General features: G+C 38.4%; 1 protein-coding gene across 4 annotated transcripts in view; it reads left to right on the forward strand.

Annotated features, from left to right (window-relative positions):
* Positions 1-9730, forward strand: part of GPR146 (G protein-coupled receptor 146) — a 57106-nt gene extending 47376 nt beyond the window's left edge. For 3 of the 4 annotated variants that reach the window (XM_040589946.1, XM_040589944.1, XM_040589943.1), the window contains one exon: positions 4908-9730. In XM_040589946.1, coding sequence (XP_040445880.1) covers positions 4952-5956 — 1005 coding nt within the window. In that variant the 5' untranslated portion in view covers positions 4908-4951 and the 3' untranslated portion in view covers positions 5957-9730. Of the gene's footprint in view, positions 1-848; positions 2230-4907 lie in introns of all 4 variants that reach the window. The other variant, XM_040589945.1, reaches the window with a different exon arrangement.
* Positions 9731-18495: the final 8765 nt, after the last annotated feature.

Raw genomic sequence — 18495 nt, forward strand, 5'->3', positions numbered from 1 at the left:
TAGCATGATGCTTTCAAAAAGCACCTTTCAAATCCTGATGAGTAGCTAACCATTTAAGTCATGGTTTATGCATATACACAACACTTCTGGAAAAGCTCTTCACTTTTCTTGGTCCTGCTCTCCAGCAAAGCTCTATGCAGCACTGAGTCTTCCCCTATGCAGTACCCTTGGGGTTCAGCCTCTCTAGGAATTAAGAGATCCTGTGGGAACTCCAGAAGACTTGAAGGCAGGAGTCTTAGTCCTATTTAGAGACTTAGCTTGTTGGCAACAGCTTCCTTAGCTATATATGGTTTATAATGATATTACAGCTTGTGAAAACACATATTCAGAGATTAGATAATCTAGATAAGAGCTATTTCACATACAGATGATAACAGAGCAAGTAGACAAATCATTTACTGTCTAAACAAAAAAATGTGCAGAGCAAAATATACAGCTGGATAAAGGGTTTGGGGTTTTTTAAGTCAAATAAAATAAGCAGAGCATATAATGGTCATGCTTTAAACTGTTCACCAACCTGCTCCACAACTTAGTGCTGCATTATGAATGAAAATGTCTGAAAAAACTGACTGCAACTATGGACTCTATACTAGAACTAAACAGCACTTCATTTTTTCTCATTAAAGTCCATTTTATGCACCACCTTTAAAAAAATCTCTGCTACCAAGTGCTCTTAACTTTTTGTGCAGTGTCGTAAGAATTTTTTCTTAAGTACCTCATGCAAATTTTTATCTAAATAAAACCACCTTCAACTTTTATAGTGTGTAAAGAAATTGGCTTTTAGCCAAGTATCAGAACTCTAGAACTACTTCTACCCTAATACCTTTCTTATTTTGCTGTTTCCCCAGTGAACTTAGTGATTAAAGCCCTTCTAAAGTTTTGAGGCAGCAAAGACTTGACACCACAGTTTGTAACACAGCTATAGCACACACATGCAGTTCTGACTGTGGACTATGTATCAAATAGGAATGTAGGAATTTTCTGCCATTTGGGAGTTGCAGTGCTTTTACCATATTCATAATGAATTGTTAAATACGAACCAAGAAGCACAGACTTTGCCTAAAAAAACCCAAACTGCAGTCAGAATAACTCAACACAAACTGAGTAACCATTTTTAAGGTTTCTCTGGTATTTATTCCATAAACGCTTAATTTTTAATTAAAAGCTTTTTCATTGGTGTTTATTTGCAATGGAATAAAGCCTCAGAATCTCTAAATGTAAGAAGTGAGGCAGAGCTCTCTGTTTTGGTTGGCGATATCAGATAATAAATTTATATGGAAACTCTTTAGACTGATGAACTAAACAACAGAACAGCCATAGTACAAAATTCGGTATGGGATAATTTATCAGCCTACAGTTCCAAAACTCAAGTAATGATCCATCTTAAAGGTGTAGAGAATATACACACTCAAACCCATTAATTGAGAGTGACATGCAAGTATTCTCAAGAACAATCAACTTTTCAAAAAAGGAAACAGAATGGAATCCATAATACCATCACAAAGTGAGGCTCTCACAATGCCTTTTCACAACACCAAAACAATCTCCAAGTTCAAAGTAAATGCTCAGAAACTTTTCCTCTGACTTTGTATTACAAGCTTGTATTACAAGCTAGTTCACCTTTGCAAGCAGCACAAGCACCTGTGCTCTTCACAGTACAGTAATTTTTAAATACTGATTGTTTAGGATGTATGGCCTATAAAAATGAAACCTCAAAACTACATATTCCTATCCCACGTTAAAAATAAAACCCATGCTCTTGAACGAGAGCTGTTGATTGCACTGGCAGGGAATAGAACAGCCTCTCCAACGACCCCAGAGAACCTCAGCGTAGATGACAATACCATAACAAATGTACATGCTCCAGCAGTCCGTATATTTTAAGTAGCAAATCTGAAACCCAGAGACTAAACCGAGCTGGATCCAACAGCTCGCTCCCCTCTGAGCACAGCCTCTCACTTCTTGAAACTGGCTGTAAACAGGGAAAGGGAGGGGCCTGCCGCCTGCCAAGCCAAGCAGAAACTTGTGAGTAACTTATAGAGGAAAAACAAGTGCAGGGCAGGCAGGCACGCACAGTAGCACGCTGCCCGGGAGCTGGTGAGAGGGGATCACCATGTTTTCAAAGAGAAACAAGACCAGGCTTTGCAGCCGGCTTCCTTCCTCGGAAATGCTGCTTATCAAATGCATGGGGATCCAGCAACACGGAGGAATGTAAAACGTGAATTAAAGGTAAGAGGCTTTACAGCAGTGCTGCTGAGGTTGGGGCCGTGGGAAAGGCAGGCAGAAGGGCGAGCAGCGGCTGGCAGGATGCTCTTTCCTTCTACGTTTTAAGTTCTGATTTTAGTTTTCAATATGATAAAAGTATAAAAGCAGACCAGACCAGGGGAAGCATGAGGGAAGGCTGAGTCAGGCCACAGTAAACAAGAGGACTGCAGCACTCACTTACACAACAGCCAGCCTGGGACTGCAAAACTGCTTCTGACTGGAGAAGGGGTTGGTTTAGATTGATGGAGTAAAACTGCTGCATCCAAAGCATCGTAAGGACTTACCCAGACGTGGTCTGTGGAGACAAAACTGCCTTTAAATGACAAAAGACACGGCTGTGTAAGAAATGCTGAGCTGGGCCTGTACTGCACAGGAAACAGGTTCAGTGCCTTCACAGGTAAGTGACAATTAAAGATGGGCGATTTCTACACTAGTGGCAAAAATACCTCATCTAGCAATTTAGAAGTCAACAACATTTCTTCAGAAAATATTTTTATTGCGGATTTTATTTTTGCTCATTTTGGAGGTAAGTTTTGTAATCATAAGATTACTATTTAACATAATGAATTGCCTACCATTTCTTTCATTAAAGTAGAATTATTTAACTGCAGTTAGAGGGCATAAAGAAAAAAGGGGTAATTACTAAAAACACTTGTGAAACCAGACATCCCCCAGCTCTATAAAATACAAAGCATGGCAGCAAAGATTGTTGATCTTCTGAGGCAATATACAGGCAAGTATTCTGTGGCTGATGTAATTCAGTCTGGAGTAATCAAAGCTCCATGCTTAAGGATAAACCTGCATAATGGAATTACATGATTGTAGCCATGCCTGTGCTTAGTCACCCCTGCACTCACCGTAATGCATATATTTGCAATATCTAGTTCCAGTCTGCTGCTTTGGTTGAATCAAGTCATAACAGTTCAATGAGATGTAACTTTGGTTGCCTTCAACTGTGCAAAACAGCTTTTCTTTTTCTTTCTTAAAAACTTAACAGATGCTTCCTGAAAGTAAACGGGGTTGGTTTTAGTGCTCAAAAATAGTATAAGGATTGAAAGACAGCATAAAGATACTACACTTTGTTTTCTCAAATCAGTTCTTTAGCTATATTACTGCATAAGAGTACAAATGAAAAATAAGTTTTTCTATGAAGGTGAAAGCTTTGAAAACAACCGAACTGCATCTTGTGCTGCTGCCACAGAAGTCACTCCTCTGAGGAAATCCAGCATATGACCATGGAACAAAAATTCGTTTGCCCGGCTAAAATTACTGTATTTTTAGTCTGATTTCTGGCACAGGCTATGGTATTTAGAAAAAAATGCACACAAAACAACTGCAATGGGAAATAAAAAAAAAATGGAAGTTGACATGATTCTGGAACAAATTCTGTACTATGGTGAAGTGTCAAAGGATTAGCACTAGAGCAATGCAACCACATATCCATATGCTTATAAAACCCATACTGTATAATTTAGCCATATGGTTCATGGACTATAGCATGTTGTCTAGTAACATTCATTTTAATTGCACAGTGTTTATTGTGCATTTGATTAAATCTTGTTCCCTCTGGAAAGAGTGCAGGTACGTGTACTTGCACTTTCCTATACATGCTAAAAGGGAAGCATGCAAAACGCTGATATCTGACAGTGTCAGGGTACATGTGACATAGAATTCACCTGCTGCATAAATTCTGTGCTCTCCCCTAGAAATGGGCTGGCAGGAATAACCACCATGATTTTATGGCTGTGGATGTTTTGAGTTGGACTTTAGAGATTATTTCTTATTTCTGGATTTTGGAAAGCAACTTTTCATGATTGCTTTGAAATTCACTGATTTCAGTTAAAATGTCTCTTTATTCATGATAAAGCAAAGCTAGCTGGACAATGACTATTGATACTAGGATACTTTTTAAAGCATTCAAGCTATTTTGAGAGGAAATGATAGCTAATTCTTGCCTTTTTGGAAAACCAGCCTGCCCTGATATTAAGTTCCCTAGACTACAGAGGTCCATTGTTTTTTCAGAACTAAAAGCTTATAGGTTGGAAGTCTGAATACAACCTGACCTATAAAAAAATTCCTTCATCTCATTTCCCAGTTTCTTCTAGTCATTGTGAATTTTATCAGTGATCCAGTTATACATCTACCATACTGCCTTGGACATGCCACCTAACAAACTACCTTTTCAAGAGAAAGCTTATTTAACATGTTAGAGAACTCTATTCTCCATCTTATTGCTAAGATTTGTGCTTCGGCTTATATCCCTCAATTCTTCAGCAGCTACTCTGATATATTATTAACTACATAAAAGGTACTGTTTAATAATGTAAAAAAGGTAGTAATCTTCATATTACATCAGTACTTACTGTAAAGATACAGTTTATTATTTACTTCTGTTGTGTCCTGTATCAACTCATTTGCCAGTAATTTCATTTAAATTAGAACTTCAGAACATTTAGTAGTCTCGAAATTCTGAATCACAAATTACTTTCTTCTAAACTAACAAGATCAAAAGGCATTTCAGTCACTGACCTTAAATTGATCCATTACATGACACATATAATCTCTATCCTTAAAATGTTTTCTTCATATTACATTAAGTGAAATGTAATGTAGTATTTCAACAATACTTTCTCTCTCTACAGAAAAGCTGGTAATCAGCAAAGAAGACACAAAAGCTAAAATCACTATGTGGCGCTGCGAAGCCTTAAACAACAGTACTGAGAACAGTGAGGACCAGCATCTCTGCCATGACTTCCACCTTGTGCTTTCAGTCTTCTCCCTACTCTACCTCATCATATGTTTCCCAATTGGCCTTTGTTACAATGGCTTGCTGGTCCTAGTGAATCTCTACAACAAAGCTACTATGACTATGCCAGATGTTTACTTTGTCAACATTGCCATTGCTGGTCTCATCATCAATGCTCTGGCACCGATGTACCTTCTAGGTCTTGCCAACACAAAATGGGCCATCTGGAATTCTAACAATGAAGTTTATATTACCTTACTTATTTTATTCAATGTCTCATCTTTAGTTACCATGTACTCTACTACATTACTCAGTCTGGACTACTACATTGAACGTGCGCTACCTAGAACTTACATGTCAAGTGTGTACAACACCAAACATGTTTGTGGATTCATATGGGGTGGTGCCATGCTTACAAGTTTTTCATCTCTCCTGTTCTACGTCTGCAATCACGTATCCACTAAAATAATTGAATGTTCCAAGATGCAGAACAAAGAAGCAGCAGATGCCATTATGGTCTTTATTGGGTATGTGGTACCAGCTATTGCTGTACTGTATGCACTTGTACTAATCTTGCGAATACGCAAAGAGGCTACACCACTGGATCAAGACACTGGACGATTAGATCCATCAGTGCACAGGCTTTTGATTGCCACAGTCTGTACACAGTTCACATTATGGACACCCTATTATGTTACTCTTTTGGTAAGCACATTTACTAATGCACAAGGAAGAATTGCAGATGACAATTACAGTCGAATATTGCATTTTACCAAGATTTTAGCAAAATTCTTGGCTTTCTCAAGCAGCTTTGTAATGCCTCTGCTCTACAGGTACATTAACAAAAACTTTCCCAACAAATTACGACGTTTGCTTAAAAAGATACACTGTGGGAATCAAGGGTGTTCTCACGAACGCACAGTAGTACAGCAAGTCATGACGTAGGTGTGAAGAAACCCTCTGGTGCTCTGTTACTGCAGTACTTAGCATACCAGTATTGGGACTGTGATACTGTTGTGTTGGCACTCAGAATCGTTACTGTGAGAGTCCCAACCAAGAGGCTAGAAGGAGCTTTCCATTACAATTAAATGAAACAGTCTTAGTTTTCAAATAGTTAATTGTTTGCTGAAATCTTGGGAGACTCTGGTCTATGTGCTGTAATACCTGTGACATCTAATACTTCCAGTGCACTGATTTGGTTACAATGCATAAACTCTGTCTCGTAACTAATACTCCTGTCTGAAGAAATCACTAAGCAGTTTATTGAAGTCTTGACTGAAGACACAGCACCTTGTATCTTGTATAGAAAAAGGTATTACCTTATTCTCTGTACAAAGAAGTAATAGTGCTATCCTTAATGAAGTAAATAGCATTTTTCAATGAAGATGATACAATGATCTTTACTAAAGATCATATTATCCAATTATACTTGTCCAAATAGTAAATGTTAATGATAAGTTATTTAATTTCTTTCTCTGTCATTGAATCCCCTTTAAAAGAAGCTTAATATACCATTTTCAGAATTTTTTGCACACAAACTAACCTAAGTTTTAACATTTATGGTAAATGGATCTTTTTCTAGATATAACAATTAACAAAAATGTGGTTTAGTTTTACAGTGCTTTGTTTGCATCCTAAAACATTTCAAGAATTCAGAAATACTTATTAACCAATTCTAAGGGAACTGAGATACGTTTGTTCCAGATATTAAAATGAAGGACACAGTGGTTTACAAAGTTAAACCAAAATTTAACTAGTAAAGATTGTCTGGCTAAGTGTTATGGTCCACATATGTTCATGTAACAAGAGTAATTATCTTAAAAATAAATATGTTTATGATTAACATTTTGTATTTTCAAGGGATACGTTTGCAACAAATAAATCTCTAATCTAGGGCATCACTGGAGGTTTGGAAACCATACAAATCCCCTCAACACACACAGATTTTTTTAAATGGGAGTAATATAAAGGAATTCCAGTCAGCATCAGCTTTTTGCTGACCTCTCAGAAATGGAGTGCCTCCCAGCATGATTCTAGAAAACGCAGTAAAAGTATAGTTTCTGTATTTCACAGTGGGGATGAAGAAATCCAATCCATGTTGCCAAATTTTACTGAGTATATGAAATATGTAAGAAACAGACATGCTGCAGGAAGCAAGTTACCCACAACAGTAAGCTACAAAAACTTGACCCAAGAACTACCTGTTCCTATGCTGCTGTTGTATTATTGATGACAGAGGTGGGTAGAAGTTAAACTGATACTCTCCCAGATAAGTTTTGGGGCAGCAAGACACTTTTGTCCCTCACTCTGCAACAAAGCAGAATCATTTTGTTGCTTGGTCTGTCACAACACAACTCAGATTCCACATGACTATTCAAAAAATGCGGCTTTTCAAGCCTCTGGTACAGAAAAAACATGGAGCAAAAGCAGAACTGAACCTTTTCCATTGCTTATAGCACAATCTCATCTGGTAATTGGTCCTAATTTGTCAGCATAGAGACAGGTTTAAGTTCTAAGTGGAAAGCAGGTGAGGAACAGCCTTTTGAGTTATTTTTCCTTCTCTTCAATGTTACTCAAATTTCTTCTCATAGCCATCTTTGCTTATCTTCTTCATAGACAAGCCTCTCAAGTTACCAACATCCTGGTGGAAGCCTCTCCATTAATTGTAACTTTTTAAAATAGCATTTCATATTTTATTGAATTTTTTTAACCTTTAAACCCCTTACAGTAATTAATCTATTTCTATGGCGTTTTCTCCACACAAAAACTATCCAGCACAACTACATCAATTTACTTCATAGTTTCAGCCTGTTGATGAAAACCATGTTAAGGAATGAAGCCTGCCTTCTTATCATTGTGTCCAGTTCACGCACTAATTTATAGTGCCTCAATGCTGACATGATACTGGCTGCTTTGATTGGTTTTCCCCCCCTTGAGAGGTTTTCTATGAATTTCTACACATCTTCAGCATTCAAGCTTACTTCCACACAGAAGCGCTTAAGAAATCTTTTCTTACAACTGTCAAGCAAATAGGCTGCTTTTCTTCCCATCTGAGGAAACTTCAATTTCCTAATGCACACCACATTACATCTCTCATGTAAAATCTGTTAAAGAAATTCTGTCTCATTATGCAGGAAAAATTCCAGCAGGCAGGAACTGGCTTATCTGGTGTGAATAGAGGCTTCCAGAACTGGGACAGTGCCAGAATGGTGTGGCTGAGCAGGCAACATGAAGTTAGAACTGCACTTAAATGTTGCTTCCCCTACTTCTATTTCCCCCTTATCCTAAGAAGTCTTACTTTCTGTCTCTAAGAGGACCATCACATTTGTTTCTGTTCCTTTCTCTCCATGTTAAATACCCCATCTCAGATCATGGCTCTTAATTTTCTTCTTCTTTCTCACTTCTCTGCACTAGTTAATTTTCATTTTGCTGCTCAGTTTCCATCTATGTTTGGTCTCGTATACTTGGTACCATTCACAACTTCCATTTACTTCATTAAAGTGACTCCTTCACGATGACCAATATCTTATTCAATGATCTGACATTACAAATGGATTCATGTCATAAAATGGAAGCTGCTATTTAAGAGATAAAGAATAAGTTTTTATATAATTTACCCTTGAAGTCTCAATTATTTTTTCCTAATCTTTATTGCAGCAGAGTTAGGTATGTTTGTGTGTATTCTTGATAATATACTAGATTTGATAGCAATAATATAGACAAACAACTTCCATAATTTAATGAAAATTACTGATACCCACTCAACTGTTTTTAGGAGTTAACTTGGTATATCAATTGCCTCAAAGAAACTGCCATGGAGCTGCCTGACTGCTATTCTTTTAAGGAAATTCTGAACTTAATTACAGCGCCATCATATGGTATCTGTTGAAAAGCAGTATCCCAAACAGCAAGAACTTTGCAATATTTATATAAAGAACAGTTGATAAGCAAGTGCAGTAAAATACTTAAGGAAATACATGGTATCATAATATAGAAGAATTTTAATGGACAAATCTTTAAGATACGAAGTTCTCAAGAATGGAGCCTTTGCATTTCACATACCTGAAGGATTCTGATGACTGTAAATAGAGGCTTATCTATTTTTCATTCAAATAAATAAGAATAAAATACTGTATATATGCAAGATAAAAATCAGCCTACTGATGTAAAAAGAATTTGCAAAGAATTTATTAAATTATTTCTTAAAGTGTCATATAAATGTAAACCTCTGAATAGTAAGGTGTACTGTATGTTGCTGTATGTATATACTGTATACTAGAAAGTAAGCACTAGTTAAGTGCCATTATTAACAGTGTTATTTTCTCACAAAATTAAACTTAATATTTGAATTGTTCTATGGCTTAGAGCCCTCTTGCTAAACTGCCTAAGTCAAATCAATGAACTAACAACAATGTTGTGCTCTGCTTCTGCTTGAATCATTAATATAGCTAGCTCAAGACATGTTCTTGACTAACCTAGTAGAGGTCCTAGTTTCAAAAGTACCCATTTGAGAATCAAACTGAGTTGGTCTCTGAAGACATAATTTCCATTAATTAAAGAAAGTGATCAACCCCTGGAAAATTTCTGGTTCTGTTAAAATGAAGAGATGTGGCCTCCAATATTATGTGAAATGGAAATATACAGAAATGGACTATCCACAAAGCTTCAGAAAGGAACTATTGACTCATAATACATTCTCAATAAATGGTGTTAAAAGTATATCTGGTCAGTGAGATGTGTGATTTTTTTTTTTTGGCCTTGATGAAAACATTGTAGACAAGATTAAACTTATGTTTTGATTCAGTGAAGCAACACAACAAATTGCATGATTTGGATGTCAAATCAGACATGTTAAGTTACCAGATTTTCCAGGCCATAATTTCAACATCATTAAAATCTCATTATTCATTAGTGGGAAGTTAGCTGAGAATGAAAGCAAAAAGGCACACACACCCCTCAGGTTTTTTCAGCATAAGGAAACCTGCAACTAATAGAATATAGAGTAACATTGCACCACAGAAGTACAAGGCTGGTGATTAATGCATGCATTGGCCATTGCCTTCTCACTTCCTCTCCTTTGTGCTGCCACAAATGAGACCTCAGAAATCAGCTTCCTGCAGAAGTTCTCTTGGATAGCAGAGCAACATAGCATAATAACCTGTACCTTTGGCATCCCAAAGTCAAGCTTTAAGAATATAGCATGCTTCATAATATATTTATTGCAGTAACCACTGCATATAACCAAAAGATCACTCACCAGGTATCCATGACTTTACCCCACATACATGAAGACATTTTCCTGGCTATACTTCAAAAGTTATTAATCTGTTCCCTGTAAATTCTTTGTAAAGTGCAGGAAGACAGTAAGTAAAAGCAAACTATTTTAAATGGTTACTGGTGAATTTCTTAAAGGAAAAAACTTAGTCACAGGCACTTTTAAGTGTTAAGTCTCAGAAATAAATGAAAACAGCAACTGTTGGAAGTTGCAATATCATTTAGTCAAATACCAAGCTTTGACAAGATCCCCTTACTTCCATACAATGGTTTAAAGAGTACTGTCTGTTACTGTAATTGGAAAACCAGCATCTCTAAGTAGTCATGATTTTCTGATGCTTCCTTCATCAGAGCTTTAAGATACAACCATCATACATAAAAAGGCTGTTTCTCATCAAGATTACTAAAACCACTTTTATACAACAGAGACTTGAAGGATCTTAAATGAGAACCAAGCCAGTTACTAAGCAGCAAATTAACAGGCCTACAGGCTTGCAAAGATTGACCTTCTACATAAATTTAAGTAAAAACAGTTGATCAGGTACAACCAGGTCAGTAAGTTTATACTAGTGCAACCAGGCCAACATAGCATCAGAATCTGCCCTTTTCTGTCAATACAAAGAGATTTCACTGAAGACAACCACATTTTGCAGCAGTCACAGAAAGCATGCATTTAACTAGCATATAATAGAAAAGTAGGCTCCAAGGCTGCAAAAAAAATACACCATTACCAGAAAACTCAAAAGGGAAGTAACTTTTTTTTTTTTTAACTAAGACTCTGTTAAATTATTTTTGTGCTCAGGATATGTAAACAGCTAAAACCCCATTTATCACTGCTCATTACAGATGAAAGCTGAAACCCTTCTCATGAGCTGTACTGCAGCAGCACAGCACTGGTAACAGAAAACAAAAGCAAAATCTGGCCAAGTGCTGCTCTCAGTTTTGCTGTTAGCTGAGGACTTTGAGAACTACTGACTTGTACAGCTGCAGAAACTGAGGCAAAGTGCTCAACACACCAATGAAGCTGAAACATATGCTCCAAGATTAAGGTTTGCAGTTTCTTAGTAAGCAAAACCTTGTGTATTTCTTAGCTATCTCATGCAATACCTTTTCCAAGTGAAAGCAATGTAAACATACAAAACCAGCTGTGTAGACTGCCATGGCAACAGATTTGAAGTGTGAAATGATTCCTCTGTTGTATTTCCTTTAGCTTTCCATTATATACCAAAACACTTTGACATATGCTGAATACATTCTTTTTCCATCAGGAGAGAAGAGGATTTATTATCTACTCTGTCATTCCACTTTCTTCACACCAAGTCCTTTCCCTGCCTTGGAAGTCCATGTTATTTCCTTATACTCCACTTCTAATTAGGAGTCACAAATACGGTCAAAATCATTCACAGCCTACAGCCGGCAGAATTCTTGTATTATTGCAATTCAGGACAGTAAAATATTTTTTAAGTACTAGATTATCAGACCATTTATGAATATACAAATACATTTTTAAAAAAATACTTCCTACCAGAAGTTCTTTTAAAACAAACAAGATTTATTGCCAGAAAGAGAATCTATTCTATCTAGTTTAAAAGTACTTGATGATGCATTATAGGAAAAGATAAATAAGCAGCAGAATAAATACTCCCAACTCAGATGTCTGGAGAGAGGACTAATGAAGAAAGAGAAACAGATTGACATGGAAACATCTTGCAGGAAGTGTACCTGCAAGTATATTGCCTAACAGTAGAATAATTCTGCTATAAAAATGCAGAAAAAATGCTCAACTCTGGATAAAGTTAACCTTCAAAAGCAAAGAATTAATCTCCTATATTAAAGTGGTTTTATCACAAGTCTCACTGATATTGATAGAAGTTCTGTGCATTACTGTGGTGGGTTGACCCTGGCTGGACTCCAGGTGCCCACCAAAGCCACTCTGTCACTCCCCTCCTCAGCTTAACAGCTGAGAGAAAATACAACAAAAGGCTCATGGGTTGAGGTAAGGACAGGGCAAGATCACTGACCAGTTACTGTCATGGGCAAAACAGACAGCGACTCAGGGAAATTAGTTTAATTTATTGCCAATCAAATCAGAGTAGGGTAAAGAGAAATACAAACAAATATTAAAGCACCTTCCTCCCATCCCTCCCTTCTTCCCAGGCTCAGCTTCACCCTGTTTTCTCTCCCTGCTCCCTGCCAGTGGTACAGGGGAACGGGGAATGGGGGTTGCAGTCAGCTCATCACTCCTTGTCTCTGCTGCTCCTTCCTCCTCAGGGGGAGGGTCCTCACACCCTTCCCCTGCCCCAGCCTGGGTCCCATCCGTGGGGTGCAGCCCTTCAGGAACAGGCTGCTCCAGCCTGGGCCCCCGTGGGGTCACAAGCCCGGCCAGCAAACCTGCTCCACCCTGGGCCCCTCTCTCCATGAGCTGCTCCAGCGTGGGCTTCCCAAGGGGTCACAGCCTCCTTCGGGCACCCACCTGCTCTGGCACGGGGTCCTCCATGGGCTGCAGGTGGGGATCTGCTCCCCCCATTAACCTCCCCGGGCTGGGGGCACAGCCTGCCTCTCCATGGGCTTCCCTCGGGCTGCCAGGGAATCCCTGCTCCCACACCTGGAGCCCCCCTGCCTCCTCCTGCGCTGCCCTCACATACTCTCAACTCCCCTCTCTGGCTGCAATTGAACAGTTTTGTGTGGTTTTCCCCTTCTTAAATGCATTATCCCAGAGGCACCACCACTGTCACTGATGGGCTCAGCCTTGGACAGCGGCAGGTCCGTCCCTGAGCCACCTGGCATTGGCTCTGTTGGACACAGGGGAAAGTTCTAGCAGCTTCTCACAGAAGGCACCCTATAGCACCTGCTACCAAAATCTTGCCATGCAAACTCAATACAATTACCAATTACAAAATTAATTGAAAAGCTTAATTTTAGCAACAACATTCGCAAATTCAAGCTAAAATTTATCTTGAAGCTAGCAGAATTTCCACAAGTGTTTCTTAACTAATCTACGAAACTTTTGAAAATAATTTTGAAATTAATTCCGGTATTAGGTTACCAAAGCTGTTTCAGAAACTCCATCTGGTGGTCACTGGCAGAATACTCTAGCAGTTCCCAAAAGCCGTAAGATCAGTAAAACTAATTAAAGGATTTAAGTTAATCATTAGGAAAAAACCTGAAACATTCCCAGTTTCTGGTTAAACACAGATTTGTACTAGCTGGTCCTGTCTGCAGGCACTAAGGGTATTACTGCAAGTATTTGTAAGAAGCAGCCAAATTAAGCAAAACTTCTATTTCAAACTGCTGCCGTGAAGATGAGGCATTTAAGAGAAAATTCTGTTGCAAGAAACAGATCTCAACAATGGTTAATTTTGGTTTTGAACCTAACAGAAGGACATTTAGCCAGGCTATTAGGTCTGATTATTCACAAGAAAAATATTTATTTAAAAAGCATATGTTTCATAAAGCAATATAAGAAACATCTGGTACTAGTCATTGTGGTTGACAAGATGCTCAAAGATCAAAGGAAGTGCCATTCCCATTCAGCTCCAGAGCACTGTAATTCTTTCTAATTTAGTTACGGTTTTACTAGTTCACAATGACAGATCCCATAATACAGAAGTTTCTGAAATTTTTCAGGTCAACCTATGTGCAATTAAATAATTATTTTAGCACCTGCAGTGCTATGCAGAGACCAGCTCTCCTATAAAACTTGCCATTAGAAAAAGTTTCTTCCACCCTTTAATAGAAGAAGAGTATTATTTGGAAATACAGGCAATTTTTGAGCTCTCATACCTGAGTTACGTAGGTGATCTACCCATACTGAGGAATTTATTTTGTGATTGATAGAAACATTACTGTATAGTAGTAGTAATAATAATGTACTGTTTATGAAACAACTTACATTAAAAACAATGCCCAAATAAGCCAATATAAAAATATTCACTAATTCACTAATAATGAATCACGAGCAAGCAAGATGTGAAGGCAGCGCAGAGCATGGCTGTTCTAGAATAAAAGGAAGAAATGTTGACTTATGACCAGCCTCTGAGGCATAGGTAATTATTAATATCAATGCTTATGTGTACACATCTCCAAATTGTGCATTTTTAACCCTATCCAAGCAGAGGCAGTAAGACTATAAAATTTTACAAATTCACATAGCTCCATGTACCTTACAAATGAGCATATGCATCTGAATTCCATTTAATAGCAATAAAAAACCCCACAACACACTCAAAAAATTCCCAAAATCACACATGCAGGGAATGCAATAAAGCCATGCAAGTTTTAAAATTCCTTTAACTTTCTTCAAGCTAGCAATTCTTGGTTATATGTACAGGTTCCATGCTTTTGAGTTTTGGTTGGTTTGTTGTTGGGTTTTTTTTCTCCTTTAATTCAAAGGCCTAATGTTCCACGGTGTTTTAATCAAGGAGACAAATTCCTTGCTGTCAAGTAGAAAAAGACTAAATATACAGAAAATTAAAAGCAAAGTCTTTCACAAGAACAGTTTTATGGAGTGACTGGGTACTGTGCATCAATGTAACAGAAGCCTTAGAATAGATGCTCTTATGAAATTAGTTATTGCATTAATACAAGTGGCCTTAAGGTGCTAAAAAGCCACCAATAAAAGCTTCCAATATATAATTTCAGCCCTTGAATAGAGACAAAGCAATCTTGGACTAACTGTGGCTAATATCCCACACTCAAGGTTGTGGTGGTGGGGGTTGTTACATAATAACACTAGAGAAAAAATTAAGATGGAAATACATGGTAATTTATGAGAAATATCTTTAAGAAAAAATGTAGACTATGTTTTGAAATTCCAGTAACACAGCAATTGCTTTTCATCATAATACACTGGGGAATGAGCAATAACAGCCATTTAATATTCAAAACCAATCATATCATACTACACAGGGACAGTTTTCATAATAACATTAAATCAAAAAGGCAAGAAAGATTTTAATCAAGAGCAGAAGACAACAGCATAATCTAAAAACAGACTTCAGGCTTCTCACGCAGGATTAGCTCCCTAACAATAAGCACTACCCTAGAACAGACTAGTCCAATTCTTAGCCTAACTGCAAGCTCACTGCAGCCTTTGGTGTCTGCCCTTGATGACTGTGGCTATTTGATGCCGCACCAAGCAAACAAGAGCTCTACTGCTCAAATGAGTGTTGTGAGTCTTGCTACCAGCTAGTCACAGCGATTCAGAAGGAAGGTGAGGAAAAAAGAATCACTATCTCCATAATACTTTACTGGATAGATCTGCTTCAAGCCAGAGAGTAAAAAGACTGAAGTCTCCATGGGTTCAGCATCTCACAAGCCAGAAGTATCAAACAGTGTTTGTCAGAGAACACAGAGAAGTTTCTCTCATCTGGCATACATGTGTATGAGAGAAACAGGCTTCACTTCAAACTAAACCTGCTGTCAGGGTTCTGTACTCTGCTAAACATGTCAGTAATATGGGTCAGTTCAGAGAAATTATTGGTTTTGGTCAAAAAAAGTGGCCAACATCTGCCTTCTTTAAAATAACATGTCACTCAGTACTGGATATATTTATTTTGCCATAGGAACAATAAAGCGTAACCAAGAGTTTTGCCCACCACAGCACACTGTAGGTGGCTAGTGGAACTGTATGTGTTATCAGCCAATCTTTAAAAATTGTCACAGCATCTCACAGCTATTTAACTTCTGCAACTTCTACCTTTCTTGCCTCCACCCTATCCGGAACATCATTATCATATATAAACCATTTCTACTGAGAGCATGTATACTACTAATACATACTAATCACTAAGAAATCACAGAATCATAGAATTATTCAGGTTGGAAAAGACCTTCAAGATCATCAAGTCCAACCTTTAACACTGCCAAGCCCAGCACTATACTGTGTCTCTAAGTGCCACACCTGCACATCTTTTAAATCCTCCAGGGACAGTGACTCCACCACTTCCATGGGCAGCCTGCGCCAATGCTTGACAGCCCTTTCAGTGAAAACATTTTTCTCAATTTCCAACCTAAACCTCCCCTGGCACAGCCCGAGGCCATTTGCTCTTGCCCTGTCGCTTGTTCCCTGGGCGCAGAGACCGACCCCCCCGCCCACAGCCCCTGTCAGGCAGCTGGAGGGAGCGATCAGGTCCCCCCCCAGCCCCCTGCTCTCCAGGCTGACCCCCCCCAGCTCCCCCAGCCGCTCCCCACAGGGCTTGTGCCCCAGCCCCTGCCCGGCTCCAGACACGCTCCAGCCCGTCCACGTCCCCCTGGCAGTGAGGGGCCACAGCTGAGCCCAGGGTTTGAGGTAGCCAGGGCTGCTGGTAAATGATGGAGTGGCTGGGCAAGCTCCTCCGCCAGCTCCCGCAGCACCCTTGGGTGGATCCCAAGACTTGTGTGTATCTAAGTGGCGTAGCAGGTCACTGACCATTTCCCCTTGGATTATGGGGACTTTATCCTGCTCCCTGCCCCTGTCTTGCAGCTCAGGGGGCTGGGTACCTGGAGAACAGCTGGTCTTACTATTAAATACTGAGGCAAAAAAGATACTAAGTACCTCAACCTTTTCCTCATCCTTTGTCACTATGTATCCCCCTGCATCCAATAAAAGATGGAGATTCTCCTTAGCCCTCCTTTTCTTGCTAACGTGCTCATAGAAACATAAATCACTAATAAAAACAGTGAAATTATGCATCATCTCAAACAGTCACTTAATCACCATGTTTTGCAGTTTTATAACATTTATACAACTAAACATGAGTCTGTTGGCCACTGTTTTCATATGACTAGTATCCTATAATCACTTAAGCAAATTAACCTGTTTTATTGTTTAAGGAAAGACACAGCTGGTCACACAATATCTTGCTTTCCTTTTAGTAATGCATTAACTGTGACAATAACAGCACAGCGAGCTGCTGCCAAAACCACACCATACAGCTGTTAAGCCTAACTTTTGTCTGTTTCCGTAGATGAGGCAGAATTGCAGCTATCAAGGTGGGAATCAGTATGGTCTAAACAGAATAAAGAATACAGAACTGGGAAACCTCAATTTTCTAACCTTTTTTTCTCCCCTGGCTTTCGATTTATTCCATCAACTTAGAAGAATACATTACTCAGTAGCTAAGTTTCTCTACCTGTAAAATAGGTGTACTTTCTGATGTGATTCTCTGAATCTATGTACACATTCTGAAATTGTAATGTGCTACTTGCTCCTGATTCAGAGTATGATAAAAATACTACTGAATAATGAAGCTTAATACAGGTTTCCATCCTAGTATGACAAAGTTTGTAAATGTGAACATGATTTTGAAGATGGAAGCTTTCTCTTAGATTATTTTTTCTTTTTAAAGATGGGAGGCATAAGAAATTGCTTTTCTCCTTTTGCTTTTCTGATTATATTCATATAATTTTCCTCATTAGAGGATAAGTTCCCTTGGTGCTCTCCTTTACTACACATTGCATTGTCAGAAAAGCAGTTACTGAATAACAGGAAGTGAGTCTTAACACCGCTGTGTTAGAACTTATCTTCACTTGAGTTACTCCTTGCTCACTGACTGCTAATTAACTCAGAATAATTTAAACCTTTGTAAAGAATGGTTTGAATATTCCTTAAACGTTTGGTGCAGCCACTGATTTGCCTTTTTTTTTTTTTTTAGTAATAATCACAAAGGACACAGCCAGATATCCTTGTGTATGTCCACCTAATGCAACTTCAAAAGAAGTACAAAACCCAGCCGTTTGCTGGTGGCTCTCAGACAAGAAATAACTCTACTCCCTCCCTGCCCACCAGCAGAGCCATGGTTTTTTATCATGTGCCTAATCAGACTACGTCAGTGGAAAGTAAGCAACAAACCAATGCCATAACTGTTTAGTATTGCCTCGTGCATTCTGGAAACTAAAAAGTCAAGTTAGTATCTACTAGTTGATGACCAAATACTTTCTGAAATTTTACTGCAATTTCAAAAACTACCATTTGACTATGCTTACACAGTTTAGTGTGCTCTCTGCACAGTCCTAAGTCCTAAAAAGAGTAAGGTGACACTTCAAATTTACATCTTTCATGGAAAATCAACTGGGGGAAAAACAAAACACCAAACACCTGACTTGCATACAATTAGAATGAATGTATTTTCTTTACCATTCTTAACTATAAGAAATTAATACCAGCAAAATAAACCCAGATTTGGGTACATCTCAAAAACAAATGCTATATACAAAACATTTACACTACA

This window comes from Falco naumanni, chromosome 4 (assembly GCF_017639655.2).
Source record: "Falco naumanni isolate bFalNau1 chromosome 4, bFalNau1.pat, whole genome shotgun sequence".
Taxonomy (NCBI): Eukaryota; Metazoa; Chordata; class Aves; order Falconiformes; family Falconidae; genus Falco; species Falco naumanni.